Raw genomic sequence first — 19,230 nt, forward strand, 5'->3', positions numbered from 1 at the left:
GGCGTAAAAGCAACACAGCTCATCACTCTGAACACACCATCCCCACTGTCAAACATGGTGGTGGCAGCATCATGGTTTGGGCCTGCTTTTCTTCAGCAGGGACAGGGAAGATGGTTAAAATTAATGGGAAGATGGATGGAGCCAAATACAGGACCATTCTGGAAGAGAACCTGATGGAGTCTGCAAAAGACCTGAGACTGGGACGGAGATTTGTCTTCCAACAAGACAATGATCCAAAACATAAAGCAAAATCTACAATGGAATGGTTCAAAAATAAACATATCCAGATGTTAGAATGGCCAAGTCAAAGTCCAGACCTGAATCCAATCGAGAATCTGTGGAAAGAACTGAAAACTGCTGTTCACAAATGCTCTCCATCCAACCTCACTGAGCTCGAGCTGTTTTGCAAGGAGGAATGGGAAAAAATGTCAGTCTCTCGATGTGCAAAACTGATAGAGACATACCCCAAGCGACTTACAGCTGTAATCGCAGCAAAAGGTGGCGCTACAAAGTATTAACTTAAGGGGGCTGAATAATTTTGCACGCCCAATTTCAGTTTTTGATTTGTTAAAAAAGTTTGAAATATCCAATAAATGTCGTTCCACTTCATGATTGTGTCCCACTTGTTGTTGATTCTTCACAAAAAATAAAATGTTATATCTTTGTTTGAAGCCTGAAATGTGGCAAAAGGTCACAAAGTTCAAGGGGGCCGAATACTTTCGCAAGGCACTGTGTGTGTGTGTATGTATATATATATATACATACATACACACACACACACACACACAAGAAGAAGGGTGTGTAGGAAGAAGGGTGTGTAGGTCCTGGGCTGGCGTGGTTACAAGTGGTCTACGTTTATGAGGTCGGTTGTACCTACTGCCAAATTCTCTAAAACAATGTTGGAAGTGTCTTATGGTAGAGAAATGAACATTAAATTATCTGACAACAGCTCTGGTGGACATTCCTGCAGTCAGCATGCCAACTGCACACTTCCTCAAAACTTGATACATCTGTGGCATTGTGTTGTGACACAAAACTGCCTTTTATTGTCCCCAGTACAAGGTGCACCTGTGTAATGATCATGATGTGTAATCAGCTTCTTGACATGCCACTCCTGTCAGGTGGATGGATTTTCTTGGCAAAGGAGAAATGCTCACTAACAAGGCAGTATACAAACTTGTCCACAAATTAAGAAAAATAAGCTTTTCATGCATATGGAACATTTGTGATCTTTAATTTCAGCTCACCTGTATTCGGTGCATGTGACAAATAACATGTGATTTTGTATTTTCAGGTAGAGATACCTCGCGAAGCAACTGCCCTCTAGATTGTGAGATCTTCCCTCTGTCTACATGCCCACACTGACTGGACAATTATACATGGAATGGATTATGGTCATTGTAGTTCATTATAAAGTCTTCTGCGCTAAACTATGAAGAATATTGGCCTGTTGGAAACTACAACCCCCAACTGCATTGCACAGTTCGGGCTTGATCTGATTGATCTCTAGAGAAACTGCGCATTGAGCTCAGAAAAAAACAAACTAAATGGAATTAAAATAACAGACCTGACCTCGGTCAATTTGTTGTGTAGAAAAAATAAAAAAATTCCCCAACACTATTGTCCAGATAAGACCGTTTAGAATCAGATAGATATTTTTTATGAGGTAAAATAGTTTTGATCTGTACACAAGATTAACATGTTGATGGTTCTACACTAGTGATCAACTTTTTGGACATTCCCATTTTAGTGTCTGGTGGGTAAGGCCGGTAATGGCTAGAGGCAGTTCTTCCGAGAGAAATGCAGATGGTTCTGTTAAAACCTCATTTGCCTTGCAGCTTTCCACCTGCTAAATACTTCCATAAAAGAAGAAATAAAAAAAAAAGGCAGATACTTATTACCAGTGGCAGACCACTCCCTACTTGGCTGCAATCAAACGGAAACGGCTATTATGGAGGGCAATATGCGTCATTAAAAACAGCTCTGCCGTCAAAAAATGCAATCGTCGGCTCTGCTGGGAGCAGTGCAGCTGGACAAAACAATAAGCACACCAAAGATTGACAGGGGTGGTGATAGTAGGGGATGCGACCAGAAAATTCAAATGACCAAACAAGGAACCTGGGAGTTGCCATGAAAATACATTACCTTTAAAAAAACAGTTGCTAAGGAGTCTTGCAGGGTTTCAACAAACACGCATTCTAGGTACAAGAAACACCGCTGACAAGTTTGCCATTGCCATGAATAACAGCGTCACAATAATGTATTGAACGCTCATTACAAGGTGTGAAACACCTCAGTGAGTACAGTTAACAGTATTTTTAGTTAATAATCATATTTACAAGGACACATCTGAACTCAGGCTACCTGATGGGACTTAAATGCATAAACTAGGTTTTTTGTTAAAGTTCTACCACAGGGACCATGTTCTATTTGATTCTACGTTCGGACAAAGTTTGCATGCGAAAGATGTATACTTTGTTTTTCTAAAATCACTTCACTCGTATATAAGAGGGAGGTTTGCGTAACCGGTTTTTGCCCCTGCGCAGATCAAATATGCCAATTTAAGCAGCTTACACGTCCGAACAATTTGAAAGATGATTCAAACATGTTTTCTGAACAAGTGTATGCTTACTTCGATTTTGACCTTACGTTGATTAAGACTAGCAAAGTGTTTTCGTCACCCAAATGGATGGAAAGGAGGATGAAGGTGGAAACTGATACCTGATTAAATTGTGTGCACTCAAGGTGGGAGAACCTTCCAGAAGGACAACAATCTCCACCAATCAAGCCTTTATGGGAGAGTGGCCAGACGGAAACCACTCCTCAGTAAAAGGCACATGACAGCCGGCTTGAGTTTGCCAAAAGGCATCTAAAAGACTCTCTGACCATGAAACAAAATTCTCTGGTCTGACAAAACCAAGATCGAACTCTTTGGCCTGAATGCCAAGCGTCACTTCTAGAGGAAACTAGGCCCCACTCACCAGGCCAATAAAATTCCTATGGTGAAGCATGGTGGTGGCAGCATCATGCTGTACAGAGAGATCATTGATGAAAACCTGCTCCAGAGCGCTCAGGACCTCAGACTGGGGCTAGGGCTGTGGCAGTCCTGAAATTGTGTCAGCCGGTGATTGTCAAGCAAATAGCTGCCGGTCTCACGGTAATGGACCATTAATGAACATAAAAACATTTAGCATTTCCTGGCTTCCACGTATAGCCTATAAGCCACTGCTGCAGACCTTCGGAACATCTACATTTAAAAAAAACAATGTATTTTAGACGGGTCTAAAACAACATGATATATTGAAGATATTGGAAGAATTGTCCACATTTACTTTTCGTCAGCCAACAAGATGAGTAGGCCTAACGAACAGCAAAAGGACTAGTCTTGGTCAATCTACTATCCCCCATAGTACAAAAGTTGATCCATTTGATTCCATGCGAGAAATACATTTTCCAAACATAGTCTGGGACAGTTGTGGGATGCGATAGAGCCCAAATTTCTAGCATCAAAAAATGTTTTAAGCAATGAGCCTGACAACAGATGAGAACTTATAGCTTAAAATGTTGATAAACTATTAGGCAATTTCTTCACATTATAAGCGCAGCAATGCGCACATGGCAGTAGAGTATAGACGTGAACCTTCCATAACAGGAAAACACCTCTCAAAAGTGACCACAAATGCAAATATTCATGTACTGATTTTATTATAAAAAAGGTGAATTTTTATGGTGAAATGTATCTTCCCCAAACGTGTGTATAGTATGCCAGTTGGGCTCTACACCAGTTGTAAAGCAGGTTAATGCGTTTCATTTGAAGTAGTTATTTGGCCACATTGTGATACAAACCTTAACGAAATATATAGGGCTAAGCTACATGAGATGTGCGACTATGATTGGAAAAAGTCACAAAAAAAAGCATGCGCTGTTTCTTGCCTTAAGCTGGGAATCATTCACAAATGATAGGGTAATATTAGAGATGCACAATAAAAAAAAAATTCAGATGTTGCCCTACCGGAGTTACACAGTATTTTATTTTACCTTTATTTAACCAGGTAGGCTAGTTGAGAACAAGTTCTCATTTACAACTGCGACCTGGACAAGATAAAGCATAGCAGTGTGAACAGACAACAGAGTTACACATGGAGTAAACAATAAACAAGTCAATAACACAGTAGAAAAAAAGAGTATATACATTGTGTGCAAAAGGCATGAGGTGGTAGGCGAATAATTACAATTTAGCAGATTAACACTGGAGTGATAAATGATCAGATGGTCATGTGCAGGTAGAGATACTGGTGTGCAAAAGAGCAGAAAAATAAATAAAAACAATATGGGGATGAGGTAGGTAAAATGGGTGGGCTATTTACCAATGGACTATGTACAGCTGCAGCGATCGGTTAGCTGCTCAGATAGCAGATGTTTGAAGTTGGTGAGGGAGATAAAAGTCTCCAACTTCAGCGATTTTTGCAATTCGTTTCAGTCACAGGCAGCAGAGAACTGGAAGGAAAGGCGGCCAAATGAGGTGTTGGCTTTAGGGATGATCAGTGAGATACACCTGCTGGAGCGTGTGCTACGGGTGGGTGTTGCCATCGTGACCAGTGAACTGAGATAAGGTGGAGCTTTACCTAGCATGGACTTGTAGATGACCTGGAGCCAGTGGGTCTGGTGACTAATATGTAGTGAGGGCCAGCCGACTAGAGCATACAGGTTGCAGTGATGAGTGGTATAAGGTGCTTTAGTAACAAAACGGATGGCACTGTGATAAACTGCATCCAGTTTGCTGAGTAGAGTATTGGAAGCTATTTTGTAGATGACATCACCGAAGTCGAGGATCGGTAGGATAGTCAGTTTTACTAGGGTAAGTTTGGCAGCGTGAGTGAAGGAGGCTTTGTTGCGGAATAGAAAGCCGACTCTAGATTTGATTTTAGATTGGAGATGTTTGATATGAGTTTGGAAGGAGAGTTTACAGTCTAGCCAGACACCTAAGTACTTATAGATGTCCACATATTCTAGGTTGGAACCATCCAGGGTGGTGATGCTAGTCGTGCGTGCGTGTGCAGGCAGCGAACGGTTGAAAAGCATGCATTTGGTTTTACTAGCATTTAAGAGCAGTTGGAGGCCACGGAAGGAGTGCTGTATGGCATTGAAGCTCGTTTGGAGGTTAGATAGCACAGTGTCCAAGGAAGGGCCAGAAGTATACAGAATGGTGTCGTCTACGTAGAGGTGGATCAGGGAATCGCCCGCAGCAAGAGGAACATCATTGAAATATACAGAGAAAAGAGTCGTCCCGAAAATTGAACCCTGTGGCACCCCCATAGAGACTGCCAGAGGACCGGACAACATGCCCTCCGATTTGACACACTGAACTCTGTCTGCAAAGTAGTTGGTGAACCAGGCAAGGCAGTCATTAGAAAAACCGAGGCTACTGAGTCTGCCGATAAGAATATGGTGATTAACAGTCTAAAGCCTTGGCCAGGTCAATGAAGACGGCTGCACAGTACTGTCTTTTATCGATGGCGGTTATGATATCGTTTAGTACCTTGAGCGTGGCTGAGGTGCACCCGTGACCGGCTCGGAAACCAGATTGCACAGCGGAGAAGGTACGGTGGGATTCGAGATGGTCAGTGATCTGTTTGTTGACTAGGCTTTCGAAGACCTTAGATAGGCAGGGCAGGATGGATATAGGTCTGTAACAGTCTGGGTCCAGGGTGTCTCCCCCTTTGAAGAGGGGGATGACTGCGGCAGCTTTCCAATCCTTGGGGATCTGAGACGATATGAAAGAGGTTGAACAGGCTGGTAATAGGGGTTGCGACAATGGCGGTGGATAGTTTCAGAAATAGAGGGTCCAGATTGTCAAGACCAGCTGATTTGTACGGGTCCAGGTTTTGCAGCTTTTTCAGAACATCTGCTATCTGGATTTGGGTAAAGGAGAAGCTGGGGAGGCTTGGGCGAGTAGCTACGGGGGGGGGAGCTGTTGGTCGAGGTTGGAGTAGCCAGGAGGAAGGCAGGGCCAGCCATTGAGAAATGCTTGTTGAAGTTTGATTATCATGGATTTATCAGTGGTGACCGTGTTACCTAGCCTCAGTGCAGTGGGCAGCTGGGAGGAGGTGCTCTTGTTCTCCATGGACTTTACAGTGCCCCAGAACTTTTTGGAGTTAGAGCTACAGGATGCAAATTTCTGCTTGAAAAAGCTGGCCTTTGCTTTCCTGACTGACTGCGTGTATTGGTTCCTGACTTCCCTGAACAGTTGCATATCGCAGGGACTATTCGATGCTATTGCAGTCCGTCACAGGATGTTTTTGTGCTGGTCGAGGGCAGTCAGGTCAGGAGTGAACCAAGGGCTATATCTGTTCTTAGTTCTGCATTTTTTGAACGGAGCATGCTTATCTAAGATGGTGAGGAAGTTAAATTTTAAAAGAATGACCAGGCATCCTGAACTGACGGGATGAGGTCAATATCCTTCCAGGATACCCGGGCCAGGTCGATTAGAAAGGCCTGCTCGCAGAAGCGTTTTAGGGAGCGTTTGACAGTGATGAGGGGTGGTCGTTTGACTGCGGGCCCGTAGAGGATACAGGCAATGAGGCAGTGATCGCTGAGATCCTGATTGAGGACAGCGGAGGTGTATTTGGAGGGCCAGTTGGTCAGGATAACGTGTATGAGGGTGCCCTTGTTTACAGATTTAGGGTTGTACCTGGTGGGTTCCTTGATGATGTGTGAGATTGAGGGCATCTAGCTTAGATTGTAGGACAGACGGGGTGTTAAGCATATCCCAGTTTAGGTCACCTAACAGAACAAACTCTGAAGCTAGATGGGGGGGGGGGGGGGCGATCAATTCACAAATGGTATCCAGGGCACAGCTGGGAGCTGAGGGGGGTCGGTAAGCAGGCGGCAACAGTGAGACATTTCTGGAGAGAGTAATTTTTTTAATTAGTAGTTCGAACTGTTTGGGAATGGACCTGGAAAGTATGACATTAATTTGCAGGCTAACTCCGCCCCCTTTGGCAGTTCTATCTTGGCGGAAAATGTTATAGTTGGGTATGGAAATGTCAGAATTTTTGGTGGCCTTCCTAAGCCAGGATTTAGACACAGCAAGGACATCAGGGTTGGCAGAGTGTGCTAAAGCAGTGAGTAAAACAAACTTAGGGAGGAGGCTTCTGATGTTGACATGCATGAAACCAAGGCTTTTTCGATCACAGAAGTCAACAAATGAGGGTGCCTGGGGACATGCAGGGCCTGGGTTTACCTCCACATCACCCGCGGAACAAAGGAGGAGTAGTATGAGGGTGCGGCTAAAGACTATCAAAACTGGTCGCCTAGAGCGTTGGGGACAAATAATAAAAGGAGCAGATTTCTGGACATGGTAGAATATATTTAGGGCATAATGCACAGAGTATGGTGGGGTGTGGGTACAGCGGAGGTAAGCCCAGGCACTGGGTGATGATGAGAGAGGTTGTATCTCTGGACATGCTGGTTGTAATGGGTGAGGTCACCGCATGTGTGGGAGGTGGGACAAAGGAGGTATCAGAGGTGTGAGGAGTGGAACTAGGGGCTCCATTGTAAACTAAAACAATGATAACAAACCTGAACAACAGTATACAGGGCATATTGATATTTGAGAGAGACATACAGCAAGGCATAAAGTAATCGCAGGTCTTGATTGGGAGAGCTAGCTAAATCAACAGGTGAGACAACAACAGCTAATCAGCTAACACAACAACAGCAGGTAAAATGGCGATGACTAGGCAGAGGAGGTCGGATTAACTACACACAGAGCCTGAGTTTGCAGCTGGGGCCGACAGATAAAACACAAATAAACAGAATGGAGTACCGTGATTAATGGACAGTCCAGCAGGCATCAGCTATGTAGCCAAGTGATCAGTGTCCAGAGGGCAGCAGTAGATGGAACAGGGGAGCCGCCACTACGCTAGCACTCGGGCGACACAGCGTTTAAAGTTAGTAGCCCTCCGACGGAGGCCAGTTGAAGGCACAGCGGACGGAGTATTCGTCGGCAGACCAGTCGTGGTGGTGCGGCGGGGGGCCGTGTCGACAGAGAATCCAAGCCAGATGGCGAAAGAGGTATTGTAGAATTTAGTTTGCTAGCCGGGAGATGCGCCTGGCTCACGGCTAATTGGTGCTAGCTTCGTGGCAGTCGCGTTAGCCACTATAGCCAATCGGTAGCAGCGGTGAACTGGTGCCAAGGTCCAGAGTTTACAGCAAGGATCCGGTGGAGTATTGGGCTCTAGCCGTGTATGAGTGGGGATCGGGTGAACAGCTGAGTAGGCCGGGAGGTGGGCCTCAGGGATAGCTTCGGTACTGGATGCCACGGTGAGTGGAAGCTAGCTGCAAGCTAGCTAGCTGTGAAGATCAGAAGTAGTGGTCCAGGGATTACAGCAGGAATCCAGCGTTGTTGTGGAGAGACAGTCCGATACTGGTAGACTGGCGAGTATTATCCAGGCTAAGAACAGGGCTGGTATCAATGCAGAAGGTAAAAGCCGCTAGCAGTGGCTAACAATGACTAAATAGCTTGTAGCTAATTAGCTTGTTAGCTTCTGGAGGTTCTTGAATGTGTTCTAAAGTTTAAAAAATAAAAAATAATAGCGATACCGTATCACATTGGGTGAGGCAGGTTACCGGAAGCATCACTGCTATTAGCTTCACGACATACAGTGGGGCAAAAAAGTATTTAGTCAGCCACCAATTGTGAAAGTTCTCCCACTTAAAAAGATGAGGCCTGTAATTTTCATCATAGGTACACTTCAACTATGACAGATAAAATAAGAAAAAAATCCAATTGTAGGATTTTTAATGAATTTATTTGCAAATTATGGCCTTGTTCAGGGGCAGAATGACATTTTTACCCTGTCAGCTCGGGGATTCAATCTAGCAACCTTTCAGTTACTGGCCCAATGCTCTAACCACTAGGCTACCTGCCACATTATTTTGAAGTATACGGTAGTCCACAGTCATGTGGTGTTTGTTCACAAGCACACAGCAATAAGAGACTGTTGGTTATTATTTATTTTATGTGTGCAGCAAACTGTGTAGCATTTGAGTAACTTGAATACTTTAGGTCAGCATTTAGGTAGCATTCTCTATAGGATTTTACATGTACTTGTTAGCATTGCTAACCTTCGGATTACAGAGTATTAGGTTTTGAAAACAGCGCCCCTTGTGTTCATTGCTGGTATTACAGAATATCCCAGTATGGCACAATACAAGGTCGGTATGACAATCTGGATACCGCCCAAGCCATAGATTTAAGTAGATTTAACTCAACATTCACAGTCTTCTTGTGGAGTAACTACAATGTTGTTGATCCATGTTCAGTACTCTGATCACAGCCATTGAACTCTAATGGTTTTAAAACTCACCTTTGGCCTCTTGGTAAAACCCCTGAGAGGTTTCCTTCCTCTCCAGCAACTGAGTTAGGAAAGACACCTGTATCTTTGTAGTGACTGGGTGTTTTGACACACCATCCAAAGTTAAATTAATAACTTCACTATGCTCTAAGGGATATTCAATGTCTGCTTTTTTATTTTATTTTTTATGTTTAAACCATCGACCAATAGGTGCCCTTCTTTGCGAGGAATTGGAAAACCTCCCTGGTTTTGTGGGGTGAATCCATGTTTGAAATGTACTTCTCGACTGGGGTACAGTGCTACGGTAGTCATTCAAAAATCCCGTTCAACACTATTATTGCACACAGAGTCCATGCAACTTATTACGTGCATTGTTAAGCACATTTTTACTCCTAAACTTATTTAGGCTTGGCATAAAAATGGGGTTGCATACTTATTGAATCAAGACATTTCAGTTTTAATTAATTTGTAAAGATTTCAAAAAACATAATCACACTTTGAAATTATGGGGTATTGTGTGTAGGCCAGTGACATGACTAATTAATCCATTTTAAATTCAGGCTGTAACAACAAAATATGGAAAAAGTCAAGGGGTGTGAATACTTTCTGAAGGCACTGTATTTTCTCTGACTGACAAAATATTAAGTATTTTCTTGTATTTTTGCATTCCTCTTCTGCCATAATACGAGGTCTGTCACACCTATGTGAAAATTCAGCTAACAGCAGTCATCTACCCTCACTCGGCTGTTAAATTACTCCATTCAATTCCATAACACCTTTGTGTCTCTTTCAAACTGGCATCTAAAAGCCTGTTGACAAATCATGATGCAAAAGGAAATACAGCACTCAGAGGCCAAATCCAAGGCCTCATACACAACCATTTCTTGCGACACTGTAGGCTATTGTTATAGTTCATAACATTATCATCATTACCATTATAAATGTGGACACCACAGTTACAGGAACAAAGGATTTATAAAAACAATATAAGCACAAGTGTGTAAAATCCATATTAGTGTGACGCATATGGAAACTGTCCAACGTCATCTATGTTGCTGGCTAATTGCCTCCCAAATAACTGGCACAACAACACCTCTGCAATTTGTCACCACAAGACCTCATGGCAACAAAAAAAAGTTTACTGATTAAATCAACAATCAGTTCAGCTGTTTAACTAAAGTGATAGTGCTAACTGTATAAAAAATATATACAAAATTAAAGTGCATTCAAGTACGTGTCCTGCGGACAATTATTTTTTGTGGTTTGTATCCCAGCCTTATGGTGCAACATAATGCAGGTATGTTAACAATAAGGCTGGGATACAAACTACCCCCAAAAAAATTGGCTGCAGAACACACTTTTTACTTGCTTTGTCTTTTTTTGTGGGGGTACATATGATATTCATATATATTTACACAGTTTATACCACAGGCTGCCACGCTAAAGCAAAACAATTAAAAAGTATGAATAGAGAAATCATATTGATAACATGATTTTGCAATAATAAAGTTGGTATATAAAGAAAGGAAAAACCCCTTCCCACCCAGCAACAGGTTGGTTTGCAGTCCCCCCCACCCGTATCTCTATCTACCAACGCCCACCACCCCTTAACCCGTTTTGAACATTGTAACTTTCAATCGAACAGTAACTCAATGCCCGTCTGCCTGCTTTATATAGCAAGCACGGCCACGTGACTCACTGTCTGTAGGAGCGAATAATACACTGGCCACAGTGTATATTTTGTTTGTATGTATGTGTTGGGCTTTAGCTGAGATGATTCTTAACAGAGTCAAGTATTTGTCCAGGCCTCAATTGTTCCTAGACTAGTACCCTTCATTCTCACCGCCAATAATTCTAATGTTATAACTTCTAACAGTAACTGTATCCACTGGCGATTTGAGAGTGGGCTATTTGCCATCGAAGAGCCAACATCTTTTTTTGCGACAGTGCTGCCTGCCAACAATAATTGTCTCTGAAAGAAATTGAAGGAGCTGTCATTGTTAAGTAACATGGAAGATGCAACGCATTTCATATTTACATTCATGCACTTCCTCCCAGAAGATGAACTGCATGTCACTCCTACATCATATGAAGGAATGTGCTTACTGGATTTAGGGGACACAGTGAACAGTTGGGAGTTAGGGCCAATTACATCATACGTTTTCCTTGGTGTTAAACTTTAAAATGTATACAATTGATGGTTCGGATTTCAGGACGCCAAGGTCATATTTTTCCATATTCTGTTCCAGTTAAAGGGTTCAGATTCACTTAGATCTGTGGACCATACTTTTTTAATGGCTAGCTCAGAATATGATGGTACGGATTCCACATTTGGACCATTGGGGGGATGCAAAGCATTATTGTGAAATAATGGAGTATGGGCATGCCATTTTTATTCCCAGGTACAAGCACTTGAATGCACTCATGACTCAATTATATAAGCACCAAAATTACAATCTGAAGTGCCTTGTGAAAGCCGAACAAAGTAAGATCGTATTTTAAAGCTTAGCAAAACAATTTGGCAATAGAATGCGTTTTCAAATGATTCCCACCTGACCCAGATTGGGATTTATAAAAGAAAGTTTTTGGAATGTGTAAAGACTATTAATTGTGTGATGGGTGTTCCAAACAAAAAACTACAAGTGTGCATGTTTCAGTACCTCAATCGTAAAGCTAGGAGGGCAAAAAAATAAAAAAAGTGCCTTATAGACAAAGGATCTTTCCTTGAGTCATAAAAGTGTCCCCATGATCTCCAAAGTTCTCTCATGTATTTGCTTTTTATATTTCTTCTGTTAGAAACATTTCAATTTGGCCATAAGAAGGCTACAACAGGGTAATCATGTTTAGAACCGCTTGTGCCTTTTCTGCCCATATGATGAAAATGAATCTCTGGCCATGACTTAAATAGCCTACTTGCCTTGCGTCAAGGCATTGAAATAGTCATATTGTTTCAGTGACCCAATAGGCTAGTACTAGAACTCTCTGAAAACCATTTTAAGCCAGCTGAGACCATTACTTAAAATATCTTTATGAGGATGTAGTCTGCCTCTTAAGTAGTAGATGACAGAGAGAAGATTGGCTGAGAATGACTAGCCTGAAGACTTACCCTGGGTTTGCTTGTCACGTAGGTAATGGTTCTTCCCCCTTTATCCTGTTAACAAATAGACATATAATGACCAAATCTGTGTGACTGACATAACAGTTATTGATTCTCACTTTTGGCATTTTAAGCAATAAGACAAGAGTCAGAGCTGATTATTTGCCTCAGATCTAAACCTGCTGACATAAATAGTCAAGTTCTCCAGTTTGGAGGACTCCATGCCTCCATGACAACTCAACTGCATTGAATAACTAACACAAGCCAGCTTCAACTTGTCATGCATACCGCCACCACCCCCATCCAGTGCAGCACATTACCAGTGCTGTATGTCACATTGCAATGCACCAGACAGTGACATGAAGACAGAATTATTTGTATGCAATCTATTTCTGTAAATGGCAATACTTCAAACATGACATAAGTTGCATATTGTATGCACAATGAAAATGTAATGTGAGGTTATGACCACTGGTCTGTTTGACCAAACTCCCTCTCATAAAATGAGTCATTACTACAAACGAACTTGTAGAGAACCAGTTATCAGCCATTATAAATTCTTTAGACACAACATCTGCGATAGATAGACACATTTTTATGTATGAAAACAGGGAACATTGTACTTGGACACCGCGTACTGTAGGCGTGTGACTCACGAGTGCACTACAGAGAGAATCATCGAAGTCACACTTATTAAGACACCAGTCAGAATAATTTGTTTTGGGTTGTCGTGGTATCTAACAATAATAATTACTATACATTGGAAACTTACATAGTTGCTCTGAAGAACACGTAGCACACAAGCCTCAAATACTGTTTTTGAACTGCCACAACGCACTCGTATGTGGCCTGAGAACAGACGTTCGAGAGAAGTAGACTGACCTCACCCCTCATTTAGCTAACGTTACTAGCTATTCTAGTAATTGATGCAAGGGTTGTACAAATTTGAAATGTTCAACACTTACTTCAGAATATCGTCTCGATTCAACATTTAGAAATTATTTGTGAAACGGGTAGCCAGTCTATTTATTAAGCAATTTTTGTTCTAACGTTAGGCGAGCAGAAATAAATATATGCATTGCTTGTTTACTTCAAGTGCATTGAGCATCAAATCCAACATATTACCAGATTTGGTATCTAACAGTAGCTGTTCTGTGAAACAGTAAGTGCTGTAGTGTGCGAGGCTAACTTAACGTTAGCTGTTTAGAACCAGGCTCGGTGGTACTAGTAACGTTAGCTTGTTGATAAGCACACTGACATGCTATTTCAGTATTCTGTTAGCTAAATGCAAACATTATCAAAAGAAGAACCATGCGTGTTTGGAAAGTATTCGCTAGCAGTTGGTATTTATTGTTGGGTAAGAATGGTTCCATTTAGCAAATAGATAGCTAGCTTTCTGGAAAGCAGTTTAATGACGCATGTTGTTTGTGACCCTCTTTGCTAAGCCAGCTGACAGATCCATAAACAAGCCAAATGTGCGCCGCTATCTGGCATTGGATAACACATTTTATAGCTAGATAAACTATCTGGCAAATACTTTTACTTCAACCCTACTTACCTGTGTGATGTCTTAAATTTAAATGCGACTACCTATGTGTTCAGCCAACACAGTGTGTTATCTGTATTTGCTAAATGTATGTTTGGTGGCTTATTATTTCGATTATTTTCTTCACCAGCTCACTTTTAGACTTGTACTTCTAGCTTGCAAAATGGCGGTCTTTCCTGCATTTACCATCAGACTCTCTGAAACAGGGGATTGGGGGTGTGACCGTTGATTATGTTTTTTTTAATTGAAGTGAATGTTGGACCAGACAACGTTAGCAAAATATTTGTTGTAAGCTTTTTCTAAATGTGCGTTATATTTAACAACTTTCCTTGCGTTTTCGAGTCGCCTTTAGACCCATAGTGACATTTAGAATAACAAGTGTCCCCTCTGTCACAACATGGTACGTTCTAGATTCTTTCTCATGGGAGGATGTAATGTAATCATTCTGTTATTTTATAGCTCAATGGTCAGCTGCAAAAATGTTGCGTTGCCGTTCAACTTATGTTGATCAATTTGTTTTTATGTAAGTTGCCTCTTCTCCAGGTGCAAGGGGAAAACAACATGTTGAGCAGCATTTGAAACTAATTCTGAGAAGTCGGTTGTACAACACTGTCTGCATCTGAAGCAATTACACAGATGTTCATGTTTCTCAGCTGACAAGTTCGCAGGTTTTGACAGCTGGCTGATCCTGCCCCATGCCATGTCTCCTCTCAAAGGCTCTGGAAGCTCAGATGCATACTAGACAGCTCTGCAAGCGTTATAATGTCAAAATACGTTCGTTACTCACAAAATAAAAATGTACACGCAATCGAAAGAGTTCCTATTCACTCACATCCCAAGGATTCCAGATAGCACTAACCTTACTGCTATGCGCAAGTCGGAAGTCTTCGACAGTTCAATACATTGGAGGAGCCGAAGAGTGTTTTTTCCCCGTTGCTTGTAAAATATTTGTGTATCCTTTTTTGGAAGTACATACCGGGGGTCACGGGAGTAAATTAAGCTAGTTGCTCAGCGAAACCCCACATTTGTTAAATACCGAACGTATTTTTACATAACTTGCAGAGCTGTCTAATGAGTTTGAATAGGAGCTTTGTGTTAGAGGAGACACTCGTCGCTGACATCTCTAAAGCACAGATACAGGGCACAATTAGCCTGTTAGGTTGAATAGTACCTCTGGAATAACACGTTTTCCTACCAGTCATTCAGATTTCATTGGTTTGGGCTATGCATCTATCTCGGATTTGGAATTTGCTTCAACATTGGTGCTGACTACGCTGTAAGTGTGAACATGTCTGGCGCGTTAGAAAGGATAACGTTACTGTTTTAAATTATTTAACCAAGCAAGTAAGTTATTACTTACTTATTTACAAGGACGGCCTAACCCGGACGAGGCTGGGCCAGTTGTTCGCTGCCCAATGGGACTTCCAATCACGGCCAGATGTGATACAGCCTGGATTCGAACCAGGGACTGTAGTGACGCCTCTTGATGCGTGCCTTAGACCGCTGTGCCTCTCGGGTACCCTGTAGACCCAAAGCATAAAGAGAAGCCCTGCCTTCCAAATCAATGACTAAGGAAGCAGTGATGCCATCTTATCAATTTTGTTGCTAGATTTAGCAACTTTTCAGGCAACTTTTTTTTCAAACAGTACCTAGCAACACATTTAGCTAATTTTAAAAATGTATTTGGAACTTTTAGCAAATTTTGAAAAGTGACTCAAACGCTAAAATGCACGCATTTTCCCTCTAAATGACAAAAAACTAAATATTTGTCACACTCAGTCACAACACACGTGCCTGGCTGCAAATGTGCATTGTGAGTGACGTCAGCAGCAGGCCAGCAGAAATTTCATTAAATTGCAAATCATTGTTGGCTGACTGCAGCAGCAGTAGTACAGGTTCGACGAGCCAAACCCAACGAATATAGTTGGTAACGAATGTTTGATCTTGAACAGAACTTACAACATCAATCAACATGTCTCAATCAAAATTGTACAGAAAATAGTGGGAGTATGTACCTGAACAAATGTAAAATCACATTTTTATTGCCGAGTTGGCCAGTCAATTTGAGTAACGGTTATTGTGTATTCTACGTAATGACGCAGTTTTTCACGCAATGACATCACAACGCAATTTAGCAACTTTTAGCAACAAATCATCCTACCGCTAGCAATTTACCCTGAAAATTAGTTGTCAACACTGTAAGGAAGTAAATAGCTGATGAATTTTGGTTATGCGAACTCCAGTCTAGTCTACTACTTTTAGCTGGCATGCACTCGCTACTGATTTTCTAATGGAGAAAAAGAAATTGACATCAAAATTATTTTCTACTTCCAGCTGGTGCAGATGTAACGGTGTATTTCAGTTGTTCAATTCCCGCATAAAATGGGTATTATTCCACCTCCTGGTTGATTATTGTGTTTACATTGTCTAATACACTTTGTAATAAAGGTATGGGATTATGGGTTGTACAGAGCTCTATGGAGAGTTGCTGTGGGTGAGTTAAAAGGTACCGGGATAGAAATTACATCGTTACATCATAAAATCCACCTTTACATCAGCAATGTATGTTATTAGTAACAAATGTTGGTGTGGCGTGTGTTAGGGTTGCGTCGATTCGAATATGGTAGCGGGTTTAAAATGCATTAATCCTAAATCTTTACACGTGAAATAAACCACTCTTTATGTCATTTGCCGAATCTTAGTTTGCCATGTGGGTTTTTTTGCTAACAGTTAGCTAAAGTTCCCTCTGAAGTTGGTAGCTAACTTGAAAATGCATATTCTTTAGGAGTGCTATTTGTATCCCGTCGACGACTCATCATGCAGCCATACTGTTTGTGTACCATGAGTGGAGGGAATTTATGACAAATGTATAAAGAATGTTTTGTAAATTTATGAGCACCAGCTAGCAGCGTTTTTGCCTGGTTTTGTTAGTTTACGAAAATATGGTACATTCTAGGTGTATTGTATTTCTTCGCCACAAGAGTGTGACGTTGAGTGATTTTTCGGGTTCATTTGATATATGTTGAATACTTAAGTGGATGATAGTTTGTTCTGATGTGAATATGAGATTACACATGGAAACAATATATTTTTATTATATTGAATTGGGAATTAGGGATTGTTGAATCCACTATATGATAATGACTTTGATAGACATTTCCATTGTTATTTTGTTGGTATATTGTACAGCAGATCTATGGAGAATTGCTGTGGGAGTGCTATTTATATCCAGTTGACTACTCATCATTCATCCATACTGTGTGTGTCTCATGATTGCAGCTTGGAAATAAATGAACAGTCCATTACTCCTTCCTGTGTTGACTCACTAACTTGAGGGACGGGACCAAGAAGGCCACACAGACAGAAAATGTCAGGATGGTGATAACCATGAATGAGGAATATGACCCTCCTCTTGGAGAGAGATGTGGACTCATTTCAGTTCTGCTCTATAATCTACCTACTCAGCTGCTAATCATCAGGATTTTGGTTAACTGATTCAGGTGTGATAGAGCAGAGTTCGAACTAAAGCCTGTCTAGGTGGGTTGGCTCTACTCTATCTGTACAGTAGCTTAATTGCCACATAAATACAGAACCTCTGATTTAAAAACAGGAGCTTCTTGGTGCTCTTGTACACAAGGTCAGGGACATGTCTGCTATGTTCATGTGGGCAAGAAACATGGCTTGTGAGTTTTATCATAGGAAATGTGAAGTTGTATTAGAAACAGCTTTGTTTGTTTTGAAACAGGAGTGGAAAGCCGAGGGGGTGGAGCAGCTGCGACTCAGCACAGTGGACCTAACCGGGGTGCCCAGTCTCGAAAACCGGGCCTCCAGTGTCTATGTCCACTGTAAGGCTGGACGCTGTCGCAGTGCTACACTAGCTGCTGCATACATCGTACAGGTGAGTCGGTGGCTTTGGCCAGAAAACGACAGTCTTTGCTTTCCATAGATTGCCACTGCTGGCTATCCTTGATCATCACTAGTACTGAATTAGTTGTCTACCTAACTTGTACATCAATTTGTTGGTCTGTTTACAGATACACTGCTGGGGTCCAGAGGAAGCGTGTCAGATGTTGGCCCCTATCCGACCACATGTAATAATTTGTTCTACACAGCTAGAGACGCTTCGGCGGTACCATCAGAAAGTCTGTGGCGGGGGGTTCCATTTAAGATTGTTGAGAGGCTGCCAGCGTACTTTATTGCACTCCATCAGAAACTGTCAAATGAGCTTTGTCAAAACAAACCATATTCTTCTTGAAGAGTTTTTTGACCTTGAGCTTATTCTTTTAGTGTTTTGTTACTCAACTGGATCAAGTGCATTGTATAATTAAAATGTTTTATCACAGCTCATCATAACATGGGGTATAATAAAATGCAATCCCCATCAAAGTACTGACAGGTGGGTGAGGGGGTGGGGTGTGTGTGTGTATTTAAAAGCATGTTTCTGCATTTAAAAAAATCTTCCTTAACATAGAAATTGTAATCAAATTTCCTATTAAGCACATTTTTGTTACAAATTTCACTGATTGTTTGTGTGTATGTATATATTGGAAAATAATGACTTATTATTATAAAAGTATAGCTATTGATACTTCATCCATGGAAACATAACCGGATTGAACATGTCGCCTAATTGTCTGGAAAGCCGATGTTGAAATGAGCGTTTGACTCAGGATAGTTTTCTCTCACAACCAGAATGTTGAATAAAATAACATGTTATTGTACTTTGTGCAGTTGGTCCTTTTGGCAGGAGGAATGTGAGACCATATCCACAGGAAAGTATATAGTTATGCTGAACAAAAATATAAACACAACATGTAAAGTGTCGGTCCCATTTTTCATGAGCTGAAATTAAAGATCACAGAAATGTTCCATATACACAGCTTATTTCTCTAGAATTGTGTGCACAAATTTGTTTTCATCCTTGTTAGTGAGCATTTCTCCTTTGCCAAGATAATTCTTCCACCTGTCAGTTGTGGCATATGAAGAAACTGACTAAACAGTGTGTGATCATTACACAGGTGCACCTTATGCTGGGGACAAAACACTTTAAAATGTGCAGTTTTGTCACAACACAATGCCACAGATGTCTCAAGTTGAGGGAGTATGCAATTGGCATGCTGACTCCAGGAATGTCCAACAGCTGTGGCAAGAGAATTTTATGTTAATTTCTCTACCATAAACCACCATTTTAGAGAATTCGGCAGTACCCGCTACTGGCCTCACAACAG

General features: G+C 41.5%; 2 protein-coding genes across 42 annotated transcripts in view; one reads left to right on the forward strand and one right to left on the reverse strand.

The window, feature by feature from the left end:
- Positions 1-15,386, reverse strand: part of LOC110506308 (CUGBP Elav-like family member 1) — a 42,273-nt gene extending 26,887 nt beyond the window's left edge. For 38 of the 39 annotated variants that reach the window (XM_036964236.1, XM_036964226.1, XM_036964212.1 and 35 more), the window contains exons 1-2: positions 14,015-14,148; positions 12,466-12,510 (exon numbers count right to left, since the gene is read on the reverse strand). The gene's annotated coding sequence lies outside the window, so the exon portion shown is untranslated. Of the gene's footprint in view, positions 1-12,465; positions 12,511-14,014; positions 14,149-15,362 lie in introns of those variants that run through there. The other variant, XM_036964237.1, reaches the window with a different exon arrangement.
- Positions 14,444-18,723, forward strand: LOC110506311 (phosphatidylglycerophosphatase and protein-tyrosine phosphatase 1-like). 3 transcript variants are annotated; one of them, XR_002470947.2, is made up of 3 exons: positions 14,444-15,278; positions 17,748-17,900; positions 18,037-18,723. XR_002470947.2 is itself a non-coding variant. In XM_036964252.1 (3 exons), exons 1-3 carry the CDS (start codon positions 16,461-16,463, stop codon positions 18,328-18,330), a joined length of 483 nt encoding a protein of 160 aa, XP_036820147.1. In that variant the 5' UTR covers positions 15,876-16,460; the 3' UTR covers positions 18,331-18,723. The 3 variants fall into 3 exon arrangements, 1 of the variants encoding a protein (XP_036820147.1); XR_002470948.2 differs by lacking the exon at positions 14,444-15,278 and adding an exon at positions 15,768-16,508; XM_036964252.1 differs by lacking the exon at positions 14,444-15,278 and adding an exon at positions 15,876-16,496.
- The last annotated feature ends 507 nt before the right edge of the window (positions 18,724-19,230 follow it).

This window comes from Oncorhynchus mykiss, chromosome 26, assembly GCF_013265735.2.
Source record: "Oncorhynchus mykiss isolate Arlee chromosome 26, USDA_OmykA_1.1, whole genome shotgun sequence".
Lineage (NCBI taxonomy): Eukaryota > Metazoa > Chordata > Actinopteri > Salmoniformes > Salmonidae > Oncorhynchus > Oncorhynchus mykiss.

Excerpts from the sequence above, each read along its gene's own strand:
- LOC110506311 (XM_036964252.1), top strand. The coding sequence starts at position 16,461 with ATGGGTTGTACAGAGCTCTATGGAGAGTTGCTGTGG. Across the intron at positions 16,497-17,747 it reads TCTATGGAGAGTTGCTGTGG|GAGTGGAAAGCCGAGGGGGT; the intron begins GTGAGTTAAAAG and ends GTTTTGAAACAG. Across the intron at positions 17,901-18,036 it reads CTGCTGCATACATCGTACAG|ATACACTGCTGGGGTCCAGA; the intron begins GTGAGTCGGTGG and ends GTCTGTTTACAG.